The sequence below is a fragment of the Xyrauchen texanus genome, chromosome 36 (genome assembly GCF_025860055.1).
Source record: "Xyrauchen texanus isolate HMW12.3.18 chromosome 36, RBS_HiC_50CHRs, whole genome shotgun sequence".
NCBI lineage: Eukaryota > Metazoa > Chordata > Actinopteri > Cypriniformes > Catostomidae > Xyrauchen > Xyrauchen texanus.
The window spans coordinates 1,669,401-1,693,676 of record NC_068311.1 but is presented as its reverse complement, the minus strand read 5'-3'; the positions used below and the strand labels follow the sequence as shown (position 1 = coordinate 1,693,676).

At 23.5% G+C, this 24,276-nt stretch overlaps 2 protein-coding genes across 2 annotated transcripts in view; one reads left to right on the top strand and one right to left on the bottom strand.

Annotated features, from left to right (window-relative positions):
• Positions 1–5,872, bottom strand: part of LOC127630223 (chloride channel protein 2-like) — a 64,071-nt gene extending 58,199 nt beyond the window's left edge. Inside the window, 2 exon segments of the mRNA XM_052107705.1 lie at positions 5,636–5,712; positions 5,764–5,872. Coding sequence (XP_051963665.1) covers positions 5,636–5,686 — 51 coding nt within the window. The 5' untranslated portion in view covers positions 5,687–5,712; positions 5,764–5,872.
• LOC127630210 (uncharacterized histidine-rich protein DDB_G0274557-like) overlaps positions 1–24,276 on the top strand; it is an 83,339-nt gene that overhangs the window by 51,511 nt on the left and 7,552 nt on the right. The window lies entirely within an intron of this gene.

Sequence of the window (24,276 nt, the reverse complement as noted above, 5' to 3'; positions counted from 1 at the left end):
AATATCTAACGGCCACTTCTAGAGAGAGTACCTATAGTACTAAATCATCTCCATTTATAGACAGTTTGTCTAACTGTGGACAGATGAATATCTAACGGCCACTTCTAGTGAGAGTACCTATAGTACTAAATCATCTCCATTTATAGACAGTTTGTCTAACTGTGGACAGATGAATATCTAACGGCCACTTCTAGTGAGAGTACCTATAGTACTAAATCATCTCCATTTATAGACAATGTGTCTAACTGTGGACAGATGAATATCTAACGGCCACTTCTAGAGAGAGTACCTATAGTACCAAATCATCTCCATTTATAGACAATGTGTCTAACTGTGGACAGATGAATATCTAATGGCCACTTCTAGAGAGAGTACCTATAGTACCAAATCATCTCCATTTATAGACAGTTTGTCTAACTGTGGACAGATGAATATCTAACAGCCACTTCTAGTGAGAGTACCTATAGTACTAAATCATCTCCATTTATAGACAATGTGTCTAACTGTGGACAGATGAATAGCTAAACTCTTCCAGATAACTTTCTAGCAACAATTCTTAATCGTAGGTCTCTTAAAAAAGAGACCTTGCAAAAGCAAGGCATGGTCCACATCAGCAGATGCTTGTAAATAGCAAACTCAAAACATTTGAGTGCTTTTTATAAGTCAAAGTAGCTCTAATCCACACCGACAATCTCATTTCATTAACTCGATGCCAGGTTTGCCAACTCCTGACTCTAATTAGCTTTTGTTGGCATAATTAGCCTACAGGTTCACATACTTTTTCCAACCTACACTGTGAATGTTTGCATGACGTATTCAATCTGTACAAGAACAAAACAATAATTTGTGCATTATTAGTTAAAGCAGATTGTGTTTGTTCATTATTGTAACAAAATTTGAAGACAAATGTATACATAAATGCAGATAATTCCAAAGGGTTCACATACTTTTTCTTGCCACTGTACTAGATGTTTTCATATTTTAGAGCGCTCATAAAAGCATGAGAAAGACTTCTATTTAACAGATACAGAACGCAGGTATTATAGATCTCCTTGATAGAGACATACAGAACATTCCTACAAGATCAAACAGATGCTGAGATCACACACACACAGTTATTCATTACCTCTCTGAACCATCACACACTTCAGATTGAGAACGAAAATGATCAATAATTCCATAATGACACGTCTAACAGTTATCTGAGGATAGCTCTTATCTGTTCCACGAACAATGGAAACACACATCTTATTGATCCAAGTCCAACGATTGTAGTTTACAGCTAAACATCAGATCAAGAAAACATTCTTACTAGTGAATTAGTGAAGACACAATGGTTTTCAAACTTAGTAACTCTAACCCCTAAACCTAACCCTCAAACTTCAAAATACTGACATCCGCTCACAGTTTGCAATTCGACAGGAGGCCATTTCTGTCCATGAATACAACAAAACAAGTGATCTTTCATGTCACACTGGTGCCAGTGTGACAGTTTTCCCAAGAAGGACACGTGAAGCAGGGCACTTGACGTTCCAGGTAAGGCTTTTAATGGCCACAGCAATGTTTCCAATCAATTTTATAAAGTTTCTCAATTCTTGGACTTCTATGCGCCAACACTAGACTGACATGTGTTTGTCTGTCACTCACTCTCTCTCTCTCTGCTGCCTTTTTATGCCGCTCTCCCCACGCTTACTGAAATTAGACACAGGTGTTAGACATTAGCTCAGGTGTAAGCGCCCTTACCGCTTTTCTCTCCAGGACGGGCGCTTGACCACGCCCCCGCTGCCACACACGGCTTGTAACAAAAAATACAAAATTAGCAGTAAACAGTAGCCTAGCAAGAAAGTCATTGGTCACTATCTTCCTCCTCTTATGCACCTGAAACCACTGAAGTCATCTCCTTCGGTGTCGGAGTTGAATAGCCTCAGCTTTAGTTGTCTTTTTGCACTGAGTCAATTCATCACGCTGCTGTTTCCAACGTCTCCCCGTGCAGCAGCTCTATTTACTTTTCCAACAGCCAGATCAATCGCCTTCAACTTGAAAGCTGCATCATATGCATTTCTCCGTGTCTTGAGGGTGACAAAATGACTACCGTAATCAGAATGATGGGAAGTTTGAGCGCGCTCGATTTAATCTAAACAGTAAACAAAAAAGTTGTTTGACCTTAACCCGCTCGGCAATTTCATTGGTCTAATGAAAGCTTCATGCCGCCAAAAACTGAGCACGTCACAGAATGTTTTTTTTTTTAAATAAAATTTGAAAGCGGGAAAAATCCATATATTAGCCGCATCGTTGTTTAAGCCGCGAGGTTCAAAGCATGGGAAAAAAGTTGCGGCTTATAGTCCGGAAATTACGGTAATCTTGTGTCGCGCAATGGCGTGCGTGCATATATTTGTATCGCGCAATGGCGTGCGTGCATAAGCTTGTGTCGCGCAATGGCGTGCGTGCAAATACTTGTGTCGCGCAATGGCGTTAATATGCATATACATGTAGCATGCAAATACTTGTGTCGCGCAATGGCATGCGTGCATATACTTGTGTCGCGCAATGGCGTGCGTGCATATACTTGTCGCGCAACGGCGTGCGTGCATATAATTGTGTCGCGCAACGGCGTGCGTGCATATACTTGTGTCGCCCAATGGCGTGCATGCCTATACTTGTGTCGCGCAAGGGCGTGCGTGCATATACTTGTGTCGCCCAATGGCGTGCATGCCTATACTTGTGTCGCAAGCGCATGCTATACTTGTGCGCCAATGGCGTGCATATACTTGTGTCGCCAATGGCGCATGCATATGTGCGCATGCGCGTGCATATACTTGTGTTGCGCAATGGCTTGCGTGCATATACTTGTGTCGCGCAATGGCGTGCGTGCATATACGTGTGTCGCACAATGGCGTGCGTGAATATACATGTGTTGCGCAATGGCGTGCGTGCACATACGTGTGTCGCACAATGGCGTGCGTGAATATACATGTGTTGCGCAATGGCGTGCGTGCATATACTTGTGTTGCGCAATGGCTTGCGTGCATATACTTGTGTCGCGCAATGGCGTGCGTGCATATACTTGTGTTGCGCAATGGCGTGCGTGAATATACATGTGTTGCGCAATGGCGTGCGTGAATATACATGTGTTGCGCAATGGCGTGCGTGCACATACTGTGTCGCAATGGCGTCATGCATATACTGTGCGCAATGGCGTGCGTGAATATACTTGTGTTGCGCAATGGCGTGCGTGCATATACGTGTGTCGCACAATGGCGTGCATGCATATACTTGTGTTGCGCAATGGCGTGCGTGAATATACATGTGTTGCGCAATGGCGTGCGTGAATATACATGTGTTGCGCAATGGCGTGCGTGCATATACGTGTGTCGCACAATGGCGTGCATGCATATACTTGTGTTGCGCAATGGCGTGCGTGCATATACTTGTAGCGTGCAAAGGCATGCATGCATATAATTGTATCGCACGATTACGACTCCAAGACATTACAGATATTACAGCTTCTTTTTCTGTTAATGCATAATTTTCTGTAAAACTGCTTACAATTGATTTTGTGTTGTGAAATGCGTGATACAATTAAAAATGACTTGACTATCAATTAATTATACCTGTAAAATTATGTCTAATTAACTCCATCCATTTTAACATGTTTGTATTTAAATTATTAAAATAAATGACCAACCAATTCTTTGCAAGTTCTTTGAGGCAAAGTATGTTTAAATATGTTTATTTATGTTTTACTGTACCATGTAACCTGTAAGTGATTTTATCACACTTCAATCATGTAAACGTCTTGTGTCTATACTGTTGAAAGTGTTTCAAAGCTTTAATAACAGATTGGCCTTCATTGACCTCCATTGTAAGTATCTCACTGTAACCCAGATATTTACTATTTTCTGTGGTCAACATTATGCTACAAATGCTGTTGATTGAGCTTAACGTGTACTGATCCCAGATCAGATTGTATTATTAATGTAATTTAATATGATCAGCTCAGAAACTCTTTCACACCAGCTGCACAACAAAGGTCTGTGTGTGTATTTGTGTGATAGTTTGTGTTGATTGAGCAGCGCTGCTGGTTGTATAATGACTGATATGAATCTTTATCTTCCTTTTGAACTGTTGATAATGACAATACATTAATGTCCAATGGAACACTTTAACACATGGAGTTAATGGTGCACATGAATTCTTGGCCACTGATACTTCCATCGAGGGTGCGTTCATTCAGACAAACTGCACATGACTACTGAGTTCTGGGTGTTTTAGGATGTTGAAATACTTCCTCTTGAGAATATATCCATCTAGAATCTATTTTTGTATAAATACTTGCATGACAAACAGACTTTACTTAGTAAATATTATTACAGATAAATAGCAAATAAATTAAATGAGAGTTGCGCAACAGTCGAGGCAGATGTCCAGTGACGTCATGTACAGTATAAACACGTCTGATTGTTGATGTCATGATGTCATATCCAGGTGTCTCGAGGGTCACTGGGATCAAATTAACCATACAGGTGACCGCTGTCTCACTCTCAGCTCATGATGAGACAACTAAGATAACCTTCAACCATCACAACACAGAAAACCATCATACACACGGATGAAACAACACACTGAGAGAGACAGACAGATGCATATATACATATATATATAGAGAGAGAGAGAGAGAGTGAGAGAGAGACAGACAGATGCATATATACATATATATATATATATATATATATATATATAGAGTGAGAGAGAGACAGACAGATGCATGTGTATATATATATATATATAGAGAGAGAGAGAGAGAGAGAGAGAGACAGACAGATGCATATATATATATATATATATATATAGAGAGAGAGAGAGAGAGAGAGCAGACAGATGCATATATACATATATATATATATATATATATATATAGAGTGAGAGAGAGACAGACAGATGCATGTGTATATATATATATAGAGAGAGAGAGACAGAGAGAGAGTAGAGAGAGACAGACAGATGCATGTGTATATATATATATATATATATAGAGAGAGAGAGAGAGAGAGAGAGAGAGAGAGAGAGAGACAGACAGACAGACAGACAGATGCATGTGTGTGTACATATATATATATATATGAAAGAGAGAGAGAGAGAGACAGATGCATATATATATACATACAGAGAGAGAGAGAGAGAGACAGACAGATGCATATATATATACATATAGAGATATATATGTATATATATATGCATCTGTCTGTCTGTCTCTTTCTCTGTACGTGTGATATATATATATATATATATATATATTTATACACATATAGAGAGAGATGAGGAGAGAGACAGAAAGAAAGACAGACAGACAGACAGACAGACAGACAGACAGACAGACAGACAGACAGACAGAGAGACAGAGAGACAGTCCATCTCTGATATCAGCTCATAATGTCATTGTTACTCAGCTTCCCTTTATTTGAATCTCAAATGATACAAATGTATCAGACAGCTCTCCATTTGATTGAATGATATTTACAGACACACAACAACTGTTTGTGTATGTGGTGACAGCAGGACACGGGACAGACACACTCTCGCGAGCTGCGTGACAGTCTGGGGGAAAATAGCGCAGATAAAAAGAAGAAACACTCACCAAAGTTTGCTCATACTGCAGCGCGCGCTGGTCTGATCCGTCCACAGCCATGACTGCAGCTCACACACACACACACACAGAGAGAGAGAGAGAGAGAGAGAGAGAGAGACGCGCACACACAATCACAAAAACACGAGGACACTCTCCAGTAACGCCAGTGATACACTCCGCGAGCGTGGACCGCGTCTGTGCAGCTCTTGCGTTATGACACAGTGTGACAGAGTTCTTGGGATTTCCTTTAATGTGTGAAAGAAGTTTGTGTTCAGCTGATTTGAGGCGGGGCTTACAGACAAGCCCCTCCCACTCAGCGCATAGACACACGGAACACTGACTGGAACAAAACACAACGAGCTCCCTACCTAGACTACATATTTCAATGTAATTTATATTTTCTCTCAGGACACTCTGATGGTGTCTCAATATCTAGTGAGCTCCCTACCTAGACTACATATTTCAATGTAATTTATATTTTCTCTCAGGACACTCTGATGGTGTCTCAATATCTAGTGAGCTCCCTACCTAGACTACATATTTCAATATAATATATTTTCTCTCAGAACACTCTGATGGTGTCTCAATATCTAGTGAGCTCCCTACCTAGACTACATATTTCAATATAATATTTTTTTCTCTCTGGACACTCTGATGTTGTCTCAATATCTAGTGAGCTCCCTACCTAGACTACATATTTCATTGTAATTTATATTTTCTCTCAGAACACTCTGATGGTGTCTCAATATATAGTGAGCTCCCTACCTAGACTACATATTTCAATATAATATATTTTCTCTCTGAACACTCTGATGGTGTCTCAATATCTAGTGAGCTCCCTACCTAGACTACATATTTCAATATAATATTTTTTCTCTCTGGACACTCTGATGTTGTCTCAATATCTAGTGAGCTCCCTACCTAGACTACATATTTCAATGTAATTTATATTTTCTCTCAGGACACTCTGATGGTGTCTCAATATCTAGTGAGCTCCCTACCTAGACTACATATTTCAATGTAATTTATATTTTTCTCTCAGAACACTCTGATGTTGTCTCAATATCTAGTGAGCTCCCTACCTAGACTACATATTTCAATGTAATTTATATTTTCTCTCAGGACACTCTGATGGTGTCTCAATATCTAGTGAGCTCCCTACCTAGACTACATATTTCAATATAATTCATGTTTTCTCTCAGAACACTCTGATGGTGTCTCAATATCTAGTGAGCTCCCTACCTAGACTACATATTTCAATATAATATATTTTCTCTCAGAACACTCTGATGGTGTCTCAATATCTAGTGAGCTCCCTACCTAGACTACATATTTCAATGTAATATATATTTTCTCTCTGGACACTCTGATGGTGTCTCAATATCTAGTGAGCTCCCTACCTAGACTACATATTTCAATGTAATTTATATTTTCTCTCTGGACACTCTGATGGTGTCTCAATATCTAGTGAGCTCCCTACCTAGACTACATATTTCAATGTAATTTATATTTTCTCTCAGAACACTCTGATGTTGTCTCAATATCTAGTGAGCTCCCTACCTAGACTACATATTTCAATGTAATTTATATTTTCTCTCAGGACACTCTGATGGTGTCTCAATATCTAGTGAGCTCCCTACCTAGACTACATATTTCAATATAATTCATGTTTTCTCTCAGAACACTCTGATGGTGTCTCAATATCTAGTGAGCTCCCTACCTAGACTACATATTTCAATATAATATATTTTCTCTCAGAACACTCTGATGGTGTCTCAATATCTAGTGAGCTCCCTACCTAGACTACATATTTCATTGTAATTTATATTTTCTCTCAGAACACTCTGATGGTGTCTCAATATATAGTGAGCTCCCTACCTAGACTACATATTTCAATATAATATTTTTTTCTCTCTGGACACTCTGATGATGTCTCAATATCTAGTGAGCTCCCTACCTAGACTACATATTTCAATATAATTCATGTTTTCTCTCAGAACACTCTGATGGTGTCTCAATATCTAGTGAGCTCCCTACCTAGACTACATATTTCAATATAATTTATATTTTCTCTCAGGACACTCTGATGGTGTCTCAATATCTAGTGAGCTCCCTACCTAGACTACATATTTCAATATAATTCATGTTTTCTCTCAGAACACTCTGATGATGTCTCAATATCTAGTGAGCTCCCTACCTAGACTACATATTTCAATGTACTTTATATTTTCTCTCAGGACACTCTGATGGTGTCTCAATATCTAGTGAGCTCCCTACCTAGACTACATATTTCAATGTAATTTATATTTTCTCTCAGAACACTCTGATGGTGTCTCAATATCTAGTGAGCTCCCTACCTAGACTACATATTTCAATATAATATTTTTTTTTCTCTGGACACTCTGATGGTGTCTCAATATCTAGTGAGCTCCCTACCTAGACTACATATTTCAATATAATTCATGTTTTCTCTCAGAACACTCTGATGGTGTGTTCTGAGTGGTGGTGGTGTAGTGGTCTAATCACATAACTTGTAATCTGATAATCAGAAGGACACTGGTTCAAGCCCCACAGCCACCACCATTGTGTCCTTGAGCAAGGCACTTAACTCCAGGTTGCTCCGGGGGGATTGTCCCTGTAATAAGTGCACTGTAAGTCGCTTTGGATAAAAGCGTCTGCCAAATGCATAAATATAAATATAAATATATGGTGTCTCAATATATCGTGAGCTCCCTACCTAGACTACATATTTCAATATAATATTTTTTTCTCTCTGGACACTCTGATGTTGTCTCAATATCTAGTGAGCGCCCTACCTAGACTACATATTTCAATGTAATTTATATTTTCTCTCAGAACACTCTGATGTTGTCTCAATATCTAGTGAGCTCCCTACCTAGACTACATATTTCAATATAATATTTTTTCTCTCTGGACACTCTGATGTTGTCTCAATATCTAGTGAGCCCCTACCTAGACTACATATTTCAATGTAATTTATATTTTCTCTCAGGACACTCTGATGGTGTCTCAATATCTAGTGAGCTCCCTACCAAGACTACATATTTCAATATAATATTTTTTCTCTTAGAACACTCTGATGGTGCCTCAATATCTAGTGAGCTCCCTACCTAGACTACATATTTCAATATAATATTTTTTCTCTCAGAACACTCTGATGGTGCCTCAATATCTAGTGAGCTCCCTACCTAGACTACATATTTCAATATAATATTTTTTCTCTCAGAACACTCTGATGGTGTCTCAATATCTAGTGAGCTCCCTACCTAGACTACATATTTCAATATAATATTTTTTCTCTCAGAACACTCTGATGGTGTCTCAATATCTAGTGAGCTCCCTACCTAGACTACATATTTCAATATAATATTTTTTCTCTCAGGAAACTCTAATGGTGTCTCAATATCTAGTGAGCTCCCTACCGAGACTACATATTTCAATATAATATTTTTTCTCTCAGAACACTCTGATGGTGCCTCAATATCTAGTGAGCTCCCTACCTAGACTACATATTTCAATATAATATTTTTTCTCTCAGAACACTCTGATGGTGCCTCAATATCTAGTGAGCTCCCTACCTAGACTACATATTTCAATATAATATTTTTTTCTCTCAGGACACTCTGATGGTGTCTCAATATCTAGTGAGCTCCCTACCAAGACTACATATTTCAATATAATATTTTTTCTCTCAGGACACTCTGATGGTGTCTCAAAATCTAGTGAGCTCCCTACCTAGACTACATATTTTAATATAATAATTTTTTCTCTCAGAACACTCTGATGGTGTCTCAATATCTAGTGAGCTCCCTACCAAGACTACATATTTCAATATAATATTTTTTCTCTCAGAACACTCTGATGGTGTCTCAAAATCTAGTGAGCTCCCTACATAGACTACATATTTCAATATAATATATTTTCTCTCAGAACACTCTGATGGTATCTCAATATATAGTGAGCTCCCTACCTAGACTACATATTTCAATATAATATATTTTTCTGTGAACACGCTTTTAAAAGCAGCGCGAGATGTATGAAAACGGTCAATGTCGTTCGTCCACGTTTATGTAGAAAAATATTTAAATCCAGACAGGCACATGAGGGTGTCCTGTGTAAGGCACCCGAAAGATGGTGAACGGAGAAGCTTGCGGGAGCCCCGGGAAGAGTTCTCTTATCTTTTTGGTGGTCTCAGGACAGGCCCATCTCTCTCCTCTTCACCTACGTGACTGACTGAGCACCAATGGGCGGGGCCAATGACGCATTGACGTCAGACATATGCAAATATATTTGGTCATTGTGATGTCACAGGTTCCATTAATTCCAAACGGCCGATTCTGCAGCTTTAAATCAATAAAAACTGTTTTTCTGTTAAGGAGGAAGTTTTCAGCTCTGAATCATAGAAAGTGTTTTTATAGTACTTTGATCTCTTATATCAAAACATCAGTGAAATGTGATTCTTCATGTCATGATCTGCCTCCTGGAGGTCACTCATACACTGTATATGTATAAGATCAGTTACTAAAGTAACTCTATAAAGTGTTTAAGAAACACAGACACAGTTTCACAATTCTCTCTGTACAGCTCCAATGAAAATCTGACTTCAATCCGATCAAACGTTATCAGCATATTAAACATTTTAAGAGGTTAACTTGGTAACATTTATTTGCATCTCAAGTGTCGTTCACAATATAGAGATTCTTTAAAGCCAATAAATGTGAAGGAGTACATAAAAACTTTCATTGTGTCATTAACATGAACCAGTTCTGCTTAAACCTCTGTTAGAAAGTGCCAGAAGAGTTAAAGCCCTCCTGGGTAATACATGACATTGTAAAAGGTCTGAAGGTGAGTTTGATCCGAACAGACAATAATCCGATTACTGAATTTCAAATAAAGTTTTAATTTAGATCAACAGGGAACATTGAGGCTATTTTCTTTTAATGTTGCAAATTGATGTAGCCATTGAGAATCCCTGAAATCATCACATTTATTTTGAGCCTAAAGCACATTTGCATATTAACTTTTGTCTCTATGTTCAGCTGGAATCACTAGAACTTTCCATAATATATCAGATCCACTTCTGATGAACACAAATTCATTAGATTAGATTTAAATTTTTTGTGCCAAGTACAGAACAAATAAAATATAGAAGCTTCCAGTATTTATTTATAATAAATTAAAATGAATGATATATATATATATATATATATATATATATATTTTTTGCACTTTAACAAAGTTCATTTTAATGTATTATATCATTATAATATAATAAAAAAATTATATATATAGATTTTTTTTTGCACTTTAACAAAGTTCATTTTAATGTATTATATCATTATAATATAATAAAAAAATTATATATATATTTTTTTTTGCACTTTAACAAAGTTCATTTTAATGTATTATATCATTATAATATAATAAAAAAAATTATATATATATTTTTTTTTGCACTTTAACAAAGTTCATTTTAATGTATTATATCATTATAATATAATAAAAAAATTATATATATATTTTTTTTGCACTTTAACAAAGTTCATTTTAATGTATTATATCATTATAATATAATAAAAAAAATTATATATATAGATTTTTTTTGCACTTTAACAAAGTTCATTTTAATGTATTATATCATTATAATATAATAAAAAACAATTATATATATATATTTTTTTGCACTTTAACAAAGTTCATTTTAATGTATTATATCATTATAATATAATAAAAAAAATTATATATATATATTTTTTTTGCACTTTAACAAAGTTCATTTTAATGTATTATATCATTATAATATAATAAAAAACAATTATATATATATATTTTTTTGCACTTTAACAAAGTTCATTTTAATGTATTATATCATTATAATATAATAAAAAACAATTATATATATATATATTTTTTTGCACTTTAACAAAGTTCATTTTAATGTATTATATCATTATAATATAATAAAAAACAATTATATATATATATTTTTTTTGCACTTTAACAAAGTTCATTTTAATGTATTATATCATTATAATATAATAAAAAACAATTATATATATATATTTTTTTTGCACTTTAACAAAGTTCATTTTAATGTATTATATCATTATAATATAATAAAAAAAATTATATATATAGATTTTTTTTTTTGCACTTTAACAAAGTTCATTTTAATGTATTATATCATTATAATATAATAAAAACAATTATATATATATATATTTTTTTGCACTTTAACAAAGTTCATTTTAATGTATTATATCATTATAATATAATAAAAAACAATTATATATATATATATTTTTTTGCACTTTAACAAAGTTCATTTTAATGTATTATATCATTATAATATAATAAAAAACAATTATATATATATATATTTTTTTGCACTTTAACAAAGTTCATTTTAATGTATTATATCATTATAATATAATAAAAAACAATTATATATATATATATTTTTTTTGCACTTTAACAAAGTTCATTTTAATGTATTATATCATTATAATATAATAAAAACAATTATATATATATATATTTTTTGCACTTTAACAAAGTTCATTTTAATGTATTATATCATTATAATATAATAAAAACAATTATATATATATATATTTTTTGCACTTTAACAAAGTTCATTTTAATGTATTATATCATTATAATATAATAAAAAACAATTATATATATATATATTTTTTTTGCACTTTAACAAAGTTCATTTTAATGTATTATATCATTATAATATAATAAAAACAATTATATATATATATATTTTTTTTGCACTTTAACAAAGTTCATTTTAATGTATTATATCATTATAATATAATAAAAAACAATTATATATATATATATTTTTTTGCACTTTAACAAAGTTCATTTTAATGTATTATATCATTATAATATAATAAAAAACAATTATATATATATATATTTTTTTGCACTTTAACAAAGTTCATTTTAATGTATTATATCATTATAATATAATAAAAAACAATTATATATATATATTTTTTTGCACTTTAACAAAGTTCATTTTAATGTATTATATCATTATAATATAATAAAAAAAATTATATATATATATTTTTTTTGCACTTTAACAAAGTTCATTTTAATGTATTATATCATTATAATATAATAAAAAACAATTATATATATATATTTTTTTTGCACTTTAACAAAGTTCATTTTAATGTATTATATCATTATAATATAATAAAAAACAATTATATATATATATTTTTTTTGCACTTTAACAAAGTTCATTTTAATGTATTATATCATTATAATATAATAAAAAACAATTATATATATATATATTTTTTTGCACTTTAACAAAGTTCATTTTAATGTATTATATCATTATAATATAATAAAAAACAATTATATATATATATTTTTTTGCACTTTAACAAAGTTCATTTTAATGTATTATATCATTATAATATAATAAAAAAAATTATATATATATATTTTTTTTGCACTTTAACAAAGTTCATTTTAATGTATTATATCATTATAATATAATAAAAAACAATTATATATATATATTTTTTTTGCACTTTAACAAAGTTCATTTTAATGTATTATATCATTATAATATAATAAAAAACAATTATATATATATATATTTTTTTGCACTTTAACAAAGTTCATTTTAATGTATTATATCATTATAATATAATAAAAAAACAATTATATATATATTTTTTTTGCACTTTAACAAAGTTCATTTTAATGTATTATATCATTATAATATAATAAAAAAAAATTATATATATATATTTTTTTTTGCACTTTAACAAAGTTCATTTTAATGTATTATATCATTATAATATAATAAAAAACAATTATATACATATTTTTTTTTGCACTTTAACAAAGTTCATTTTAATGTATTATATCATTATAATATAATAAAAAACAATTATATATATATATTTTTTTTGCACTTTAACAAAGTTCATTTTAATGTATTATATCATTATAATATAATAAAAACAATTATATATATATATATTTTTTTGCACTTTAACAAAGTTCATTTTAATGTATTATATCATTATAATATAATAAAAAACAATTATATATATATATTTTTTTTGCACTTTAACAAAGTTCATTTTAATGTATTATATCATTATAATATAATAAAAAACAATTATATATATATATTTTTTTTGCACTTTAACAAAGTTCATTTTAATGTATTATATCATTATAATATAATAAAAAACAATTATATATATATATTTTTTTTGCACTTTAACAAAGTTCATTTTAATGTATTATATCATTATAATATAATAAAAAACAATTATATATATATATTTTTTTTGCACTTTAACAAAGTTCATTTTAATGTATTATATCATTATAATATAATAAAAAACAATTATATATATATATATTTTTTTGCACTTTAACAAAGTTCATTTTAATGTATTATATCATTATAATATAATAAAAACAATTATATATATATATTTTTTTTGCACTTTAACAAAGTTCATTTTAATGTATTATATCATTATAATATAATAAAAACAATTATATATATATATATTTTTTTGCACTTTAACAAAGTTCATTTTAATGTATTATATCATTATAATATAATAAAAAACAATTATATATATATATATTTTTTGCACTTTAACAAAGTTCATTTTAATGTATTATATCATTATAATATAATAAAAAACAATTATATATATATATTTTTTTTGCACTTTAACAAAGTTCATTTTAATGTATTATATCATTATAATATAATAAAAAACAATTATATATATATATATTTTTTTGCACTTTAACAAAGTTCATTTTAATGTATTATATCATTATAATATAATAAAAAACAATTATATATATATATATTTTTTTGCACTTTAACAAAGTTCATTTTAATGTATTATATCATTATAATATAATAAAAAACAATTATATATATATATTTTTTTGCACTTTAACAAAGTTCATTTTAATGTATTATATCATTATAATATAATAAAAAACAATTATATATATATATATTTTTTTGCACTTTAACAAAGTTCATTTTAATGTATTATATCATTATAATATAATAAAAAACAATTATATATATATATATTTTTTTGCACTTTAACAAAGTTCATTTTAATGTATTATATCATTATAATATAATAAAAAACAATTATATATATATATATTTTTTGCACTTTAACAAAGTTCATTTTAATGTATTATATCATTATAATATAATAAAAAACAATTATATATATATATATTTTTTTGCACTTTAACAAAGTTCATTTTAATGTATTATATCATTATAATATAATAAAAAACAATTATATATATATATATTTTTTTGCACTTTAACAAAGTTCATTTTAATGTATTATATCATTATAATATAATAAAAAACAATTATATATATATATATTTTTTTGCACTTTAACAAAGTTCATTTTAATGTATTATATCATTATAATATAATAAAAAACAATTATATATATATATTTTTTTTGCACTTTAACAAAGTTCATTTTAATGTATTATATCATTATAATATAATAAAAAACAATTATATATATATATATTTTTTTGCACTTTAACAAAGTTCATTTTAATGTATTATATCATTATAATATAATAAAAAACAATTATATATATATATTTTTTTTGCACTTTAACAAAGTTCATTTTAATGTATTATATCATTATAATATAATAAAAACAATTATATATATATATATTTTTTTTGCACTTTAACAAAGTTCATTTTAATGTATTATATCATTATAATATAATAAAAAACAATTATATATATATATTTTTTTTGCACTTTAACAAAGTTCATTTTAATGTATTATATCATTATAATATAATAAAAAACAATTATATATATATATTTTTTTTGCACTTTAACAAAGTTCATTTTAATGTATTATATCATTATAATATAATAAAAAACAATTATATATATATATATTTTTTTGCACTTTAACAAAGTTCATTTTAATGTATTATATCATTATAATATAATAAAAAACAATTATATATATATATTTTTTTGCACTTTAACAAAGTTCATTTTAATGTATTATATCATTATAATATAATAAAAAACAATTATATATATATATTTTTTTTGCACTTTAACAAAGTTCATTTTAATGTATTATATCATTATAATATAATAAAAAACAATTATATATATATATTTTTTTTGCACTTTAACAAAGTTCATTTTAATGTATTATATCATTATAATATAATAAAAAACAATTATATATATATATTTTTTTTGCACTTTAACAAAGTTCATTTTAATGTATTATATCATTATAATATAATAAAAACAATTATATATATATATATTTTTTTGCACTTTAACAAAGTTCATTTTAATGTATTATATCATTATAATATAATAAAAAACAATTATATATATATATATTTTTTGCACTTTAACAAAGTTCATTTTAATGTATTATATCATTATAATATAATAAAAAACAATTATATATATATATTTTTTTTGCACTTTAACAAAGTTCATTTTAATGTATTATATCATTATAATATAATAAAAAACAATTATATATATATATATTTTTTTGCACTTTAACAAAGTTCATTTTAATGTATTATATCATTATAATATAATAAAAAACAATTATATATATATATATTTTTTTGCACTTTAACAAAGTTCATTTTAATGTATTATATCATTATAATATAATAAAAAACAATTATATATATATATTTTTTTTGCACTTTAACAAAGTTCATTTTAATGTATTATATCATTATAATATAATAAAAAACAATTATATATATATATTTTTTTTGCACTTTAACAAAGTTCATTTTAATGTATTATATCATTATAATATAATAAAAAACAATTATATATATATATTTTTTTTGCACTTTAACAAAGTTCATTTTAATGTATTATATCATTATAATATAATAAAAACAATTATATATATATATATTTTTTGCACTTTAACAAAGTTCATTTTAATGTATTATATCATTATAATATAATAAAAACAATTATATATATATATTTTTTTTGCACTTTAACAAAGTTCATTTTAATGTATTATATCATTATAATATAATAAAAACAATTATATATATATATTTTTTTGCACTTTAACAAAGTTCATTTTAATGTATTATATCATTATAATATAATAAAAAACAATTATATATATATATATTTTTTTGCACTTTAACAAAGTTCATTTTAATGTATTATATCATTATAATATAATAAAAAACAATTATATATATATATATTTTTTTTGCACTTTAACAAAGTTCATTTTAATGTATTATATCATTATAATATAATAAAAAACAATTATATATATATATATTTTTTTGCACTTTAACAAAGTTCATTTTAATGTATTATATCATTATAATATAATAAAAAACAATTATATATATATATTTTTTTTGCACTTTAACAAAGTTCATTTTAATGTATTATATCATTATAATATAATAAAAAACAATTATATATATATATATTTTTTGCACTTTAACAAAGTTCATTTTAATGTATTATATCATTATAATATAATAAAAAACAATTATATATATATATATTTTTTTGCACTTTAACAAAGTTCATTTTAATGTATTATATCATTATAATATAATAAAAAACAATTATATATATATATATTTTTTGCACTTTAACAAAGTTCATTTTAATGTATTATATCATTATAATATAATAAAAAACAATTATATATATATATATTTTTTTGCACTTTAACAAAGTTCATTTTAATGTATTATATCATTATAATATAATAAAAAACAATTATATATATATATTTTTTTGCACTTTAACAAAGTTCATTTTAATGTATTATATCATTATAATATAATAAAAAACAATTATATATATATATTTTTTTTGCACTTTAACAAAGTTCATTTTAATGTATTATATCATTATAATATAATAAAAAACAATTATATATATATATATTTTTTTGCACTTTAACAAAGTTCATTTTAATGTATTATATCATTATAATATAATAAAAAACAATTATATATATATATATTTTTTTGCACTTTAACAAAGTTCATTTTAATGTATTATATCATTATAATATAATAAAAACAATTATATATATATATATTTTTTTGCACTTTAACAAAGTTCATTTTAATGTATTATATCATTATAATATAATAAAAAACAATTATATATATATATTTTTTTTGCACTTTAACAAAGTTCATTTTAATGTATTATATCATTATAATATAATAAAAAACAATTATATATATATATTTTTTTTGCACTTTAACAAAGTTCATTTTAATGTATTATATCATTATAATATAATAAAAAACAATTATATATATATATTTTTTTTGCACTTTAACAAAGTTCATTTTAATGTATTATATCATTATAATATAATAAAAAACAATTATATATATATATTTTTTTTGCACTTTAACAAAGTTCATTTTAATGTATTATATCATTATAATATAATAAAAAACAATTATATATATATATATTTTTTTGCACTTTAACAAAGTTCATTTTAATGTATTATATCATTATAATATAATAAAAAACAATTATATATATATATTTTTTTTGCACTTTAACAAAGTTCATTTTAATGTATTATATCATTATAATATAATAAAAAACAATTATATATATATATTTTTTTTGCACTTTAACAAAGTTCATTTTAATGTATTATATCATTATAATATAATAAAAAACAATTATATATATATATATTTTTTTGCACTTTAACAAAGTTCATTTTAATGTATTATATCATTATAATATAATAAAAACAATTATATATATATATATTTTTTTGCACTTTAACAAAGTTCATTTTAATGTATTATATCATTATAATATAATAAAAACAATTATATATATATATATTTTTTGCACTTTAACAAAGTTCATTTTAATGTATTATATCATTATAATATAATAAAAAACAATTATATATATATATTTTTTTTGCACTTTAACAAAGTTCATTTTAATGTATTATATCATTATAATATAATAAAAAACAATTATATATATATATATTTTTTTGCACTTTAACAAAGTTCATTTTAATGTATTATATCATTATAATATAATAAAAACAATTATATATATATATATTTTTTTGCACTTTAACAAAGTTCATTTTAATGTATTATATCATTATAATATAATAAAAACAATTATATATATATATATTTTTTTGCACTTTAACAAAGTTCATTTTAATGTATTATATCATTATAATATAATAAAAAACAATTATATATATATATATTTTTTGCACTTTAACAAAGTTCATTTTAATGTATTATATCATTATAATATAATAAAAACAATTATATATATATATATTTTTTGCACTTTAACAAAGTTCATTTTAATGTATTATATCATTATAATATAATAAAAAACAATTATATATATATATATTTTTTTGCACTTTAACAAAGTTCATTTTAATGTATTATATCATTATAATATAATAAAAACAATTATATATATATATATTTTTTGCACTTTAACAAAGTTCATTTTAATGTATTATATCATTATAATATAATAAAAACAATTATATATATATATTTTTTTGCACTTTAACAAAGTTCATTTTAATGTATTATATCATTATAATATAATAAAAAACAATTATATATATATATATTTTTTTGCACTTTAACAAAGTTCATTTTAATGTATTATATCATTATAATATAATAAAAAACAATTATATATATATATATTTTTTGCACTTTAACAAAGTTCATTTTAATGTATTATATCATTATAATATAATAAAAAACAATTATATATATATATATTTTTTGCACTTTAACAAAGTTCATTTTAATGTATTATATCATTATAATATAATAAAAAACAATTATATATATATATATTTTTTTGCACTTTAACAAAGTTCATTTTAATGTATTATATCATTATAATATAATAAAAACAATTATATATATATATATTTTTTTGCACTTTAACAAAGTTCATTTTAATGTATTATATCATTATAATATAATAAAAAACAATTATATATATATATATTTTTTGCACTTTAACAAAGTTCATTTTAATGTATTATATCATTATAATATAATAAAAAACAATTATATATATATATTTTTTTGCACTTTAACAAAGTTCATTTTAATGTATTATATCATTATAATATAATAAAAACAATTATATATATATATATTTTTTGCACTTTAACAAAGTTCATTTTAATGTATTATATCATTATAATATAATAAAAAACAATTATATATATATATTTTTTTTGCACTTTAACAAAGTTCATTTTAATGTATTATATCATTATAATATAATAAAAAACAATTATATATATATATTTTTTTTGCACTTTAACAAAGTTCATTTTAATGTATTATATCATTATAATATAATAAAAAACAATTATATATATATATATTTTTTTGCACTTTAACAAAGTTCATTTTAATGTATTATATCATTATAATATAATAAAAAACAATTATATATATATATATTTTTTTTGCACTTTAACAAAGTTCATTTTAATGTATTATATCATTATAATATAATAAAAAACAATTATATATATATATATTTTTTTGCACTTTAACAAAGTTCATTTTAATGTATTATATCATTATAATATAATAAAAAACAATTATATATATATATATTTTTTTGCACTTTAACAAAGTTCATTTTAATGTATTATATCATTATAATATAATAAAAAACAATTATATATATATATTTTTTTTGCACTTTAACAAAGTTCATTTTAATGTATTATATCATTATAATATAATAAAAAACAATTATATATATATATATTTTTTTGCACTTTAACAAAGTTCATTTTAATGTATTATATCATTATAATATAATAAAAACAATTATATATATATATATTTTTTTGCACTTTAACAAAGTTCATTTTAATGTATTATATCATTATAATATAATAAAAAACAATTATATATATATATTTTTTTTGCACTTTAACAAAGTTCATTTTAATGTATTATATCATTATAATATAATAAAAAACAATTATATATATATATTTTTTTTGCACTTTAACAAAGTTCATTTTAATGTATTATATCATTATAATATAATAAAAAACAATTATATATATATATTTTTTTGCACTTTAACAAAGTTCATTTTAATGTATTATATCATTATAATATAATAAAAAACAATTATATATATATATATTTTTTTGCACTTTAACAAAGTTCATTTTAATGTATTATATCATTATAATATAATAAAAAACAATTATATATATATATTTTTTTGCACTTTAACAAAGTTCATTTTAATGTATTATATCATTATAATATAATAAAAAACAATTATATATATATATTTTTTTTGCACTTTAACAAAGTTCATTTTAATGTATTATATCATTATAATATAATAAAAAACAATTATATATATATATATTTTTTTGCACTTTAACAAAGTTCATTTTAATGTATTATATCATTATAATATAATAAAAAACAATTATATACATATTTTTTTTTGCACTTTAACAAAGTTCATTTTAATGTATTATATCATTATAATATAATAAAAAACAATTATATACATATATTTTTTTTGCACTTTAACAAAGTTCATTTTAATGTATTATATCATTATAATATAATAAAAAACAATTATATATATATATATTTTTTTTGCACTTTAACAAAGTTCATTTTAATGTATTATATCATTATAATATAATAAAAAAACAATTATATATATATTTTTTTTGCACTTTAACAAAGTTCATTTTAATGTATTATATCATTATAATATAATAAAAAAAAATTATATATATATATTTTTTTTTGCACTTTAACAAAGTTCATTTTAATGTATTATATCATTATAATATAATAAAAAACAATTATATATATATATATTTTTTTGCACTTTAACAAAGTTCATTTTAATGTATTATATCATTATAATATAATAAAAAACAATTATATATATATATATTTTTTTGCACTTTAACAAAGTTCATTTTAATGTATTATATCATTATAATATAATAAAAAACAATTATATATATATATTTTTTTGCACTTTAACAAAGTTCATTTTAATGTATTATATCATTATAATATAATAAAAACAATTATATATATATATATTTTTTTGCACTTTAACAAAGTTCATTTTAATGTATTATATCATTATAATATAATAAAAAACAATTATATATATATATTTTTTTTGCACTTTAACAAAGTTCATTTTAATGTATTATATCATTATAATATAATAAAAAACAATTATATATATATATATTTTTTTGCACTTTAACAAAGTTCATTTTAATGTATTATATCATTATAATATAATAAAAAACAATTATATATATATATATTTTTTTGCACTTTAACAAAGTTCATTTTAATGTATTATATCATTATAATATAATAAAAAACAATTATATATATATATATTTTTTTGCACTTTAACAAAGTTCATTTTAATGTATTATATCATTATAATATAATAAAAAACAATTATATATATATATTTTTTTTGCACTTTAACAAAGTTCATTTTAATGTATTATATCATTATAATATAATAAAAAACAATTATATATATATATTTTTTTGCACTTTAACAAAGTTCATTTTAATGTATTATATCATTATAATATAATAAAAACAATTATATATATATATTTTTTTTGCACTTTAACAAAGTTCATTTTAATGTATTATATCATTATAATATAATAAAAAACAATTATATATATATATATTTTTTTGCACTTTAACAAAGTTCATTTTAATGTATTATATCATTATAATATAATAAAAAACAATTATATATATATATTTTTTTGCACTTTAACAAAGTTCATTTTAATGTATTATATCATTATAATATAATAAAAAACAATTATATATATATATTTTTTTTGCACTTTAACAAAGTTCATTTTAATGTATTATATCATTATAATATAATAAAAAACAATTATATATATATATTTTTTTTGCACTTTAACAAAGTTCATTTTAATGTATTATATCATTATAATATAATAAAAACAATTATATATATATATATTTTTTTGCACTTTAACAAAGTTCATTTTAATGTATTATATCATTATAATATAATAAAAAACAATTATATATATATATTTTTTTTGCACTTTAACAAAGTTCATTTTAATGTATTATATCATTATAATATAATAAAAAACAATTATATATATATATTTTTTTGCACTTTAACAAAGTTCATTTTAATGTATTATATCATTATAATATAATAAAAAACAATTATATATATATATTTTTTTTGCACTTTAACAAAGTTCATTTTAATGTATTATATCATTATAATATAATAAAAAACAATTATATATATATATTTTTTTTGCACTTTAACAAAGTTCATTTTAATGTATTATATCATTATAATATAATAAAAAACAATTATATATATATATTTTTTTGCACTTTAACAAAGTTCATTTTAATGTATTATATCATTATAATATAATAAAAACAATTATATATATATATTTTTTTTGCACTTTAACAAAGTTCATTTTAATGTATTATATCATTATAATATAATAAAAAACAATTATATATATATATTTTTTTTGCACTTTAACAAAGTTCATTTTAATGTATTATATCATTATAATATAATAAAAAACAATTATATATATATATATTTTTTTGCACTTTAACAAAGTTCATTTTAATGTATTATATCATTATAATATAATAAAAACAATTATATATATATATTTTTTTGCACTTTAACAAAGTTCATTTTAATGTATTATATCATTATAATATAATAAAAACAATTATATATATATATTTTTTTGCACTTTAACAAAGTTCATTTTAATGTATTATATCATTATAATATAATTAAAAACATTATATATATATATTTTTTGCACTTTAACAAAGTTCATTTTAATGTATTATATCATTATAATATAATTAAAAACATTATATATATATATTTTTGCACTTTAACAAAGTTCATTTTAATGTATTATATCATTATAATATAATTAAAACATTATATATATATATTTTTTTGCACTTTAACAAAGTTCATTTTAATGTATTATATCATTATAATATAATTAAAACATTATATATATATATTTTTGCACTTTAACAAAGTTCATTTTAATGTATTATATCATTATAATATAATAAAAACAATTATATATATATATTTTTTGCACTTTAACAAAGTTCATTTTAATGTATTATATCATTATAATATAATTAAAACATTATATATATATATTTTTGCACTTTAACAAAGTTCATTTTAATGTATTATATCATTATAATATAATTAAAACATTATATATATATATTTTTTGCACTTTAACAAAGTTCATTTTAATGTATTATATCATTATAATATAATTAAAACATTATATATATATATTTTTGCACTTTAACAAAGTTCATTTTAATGTATTATATCATTATAATATAATTAAAACATTATATATATATATTTTTGCACTTTAACAAAGTTC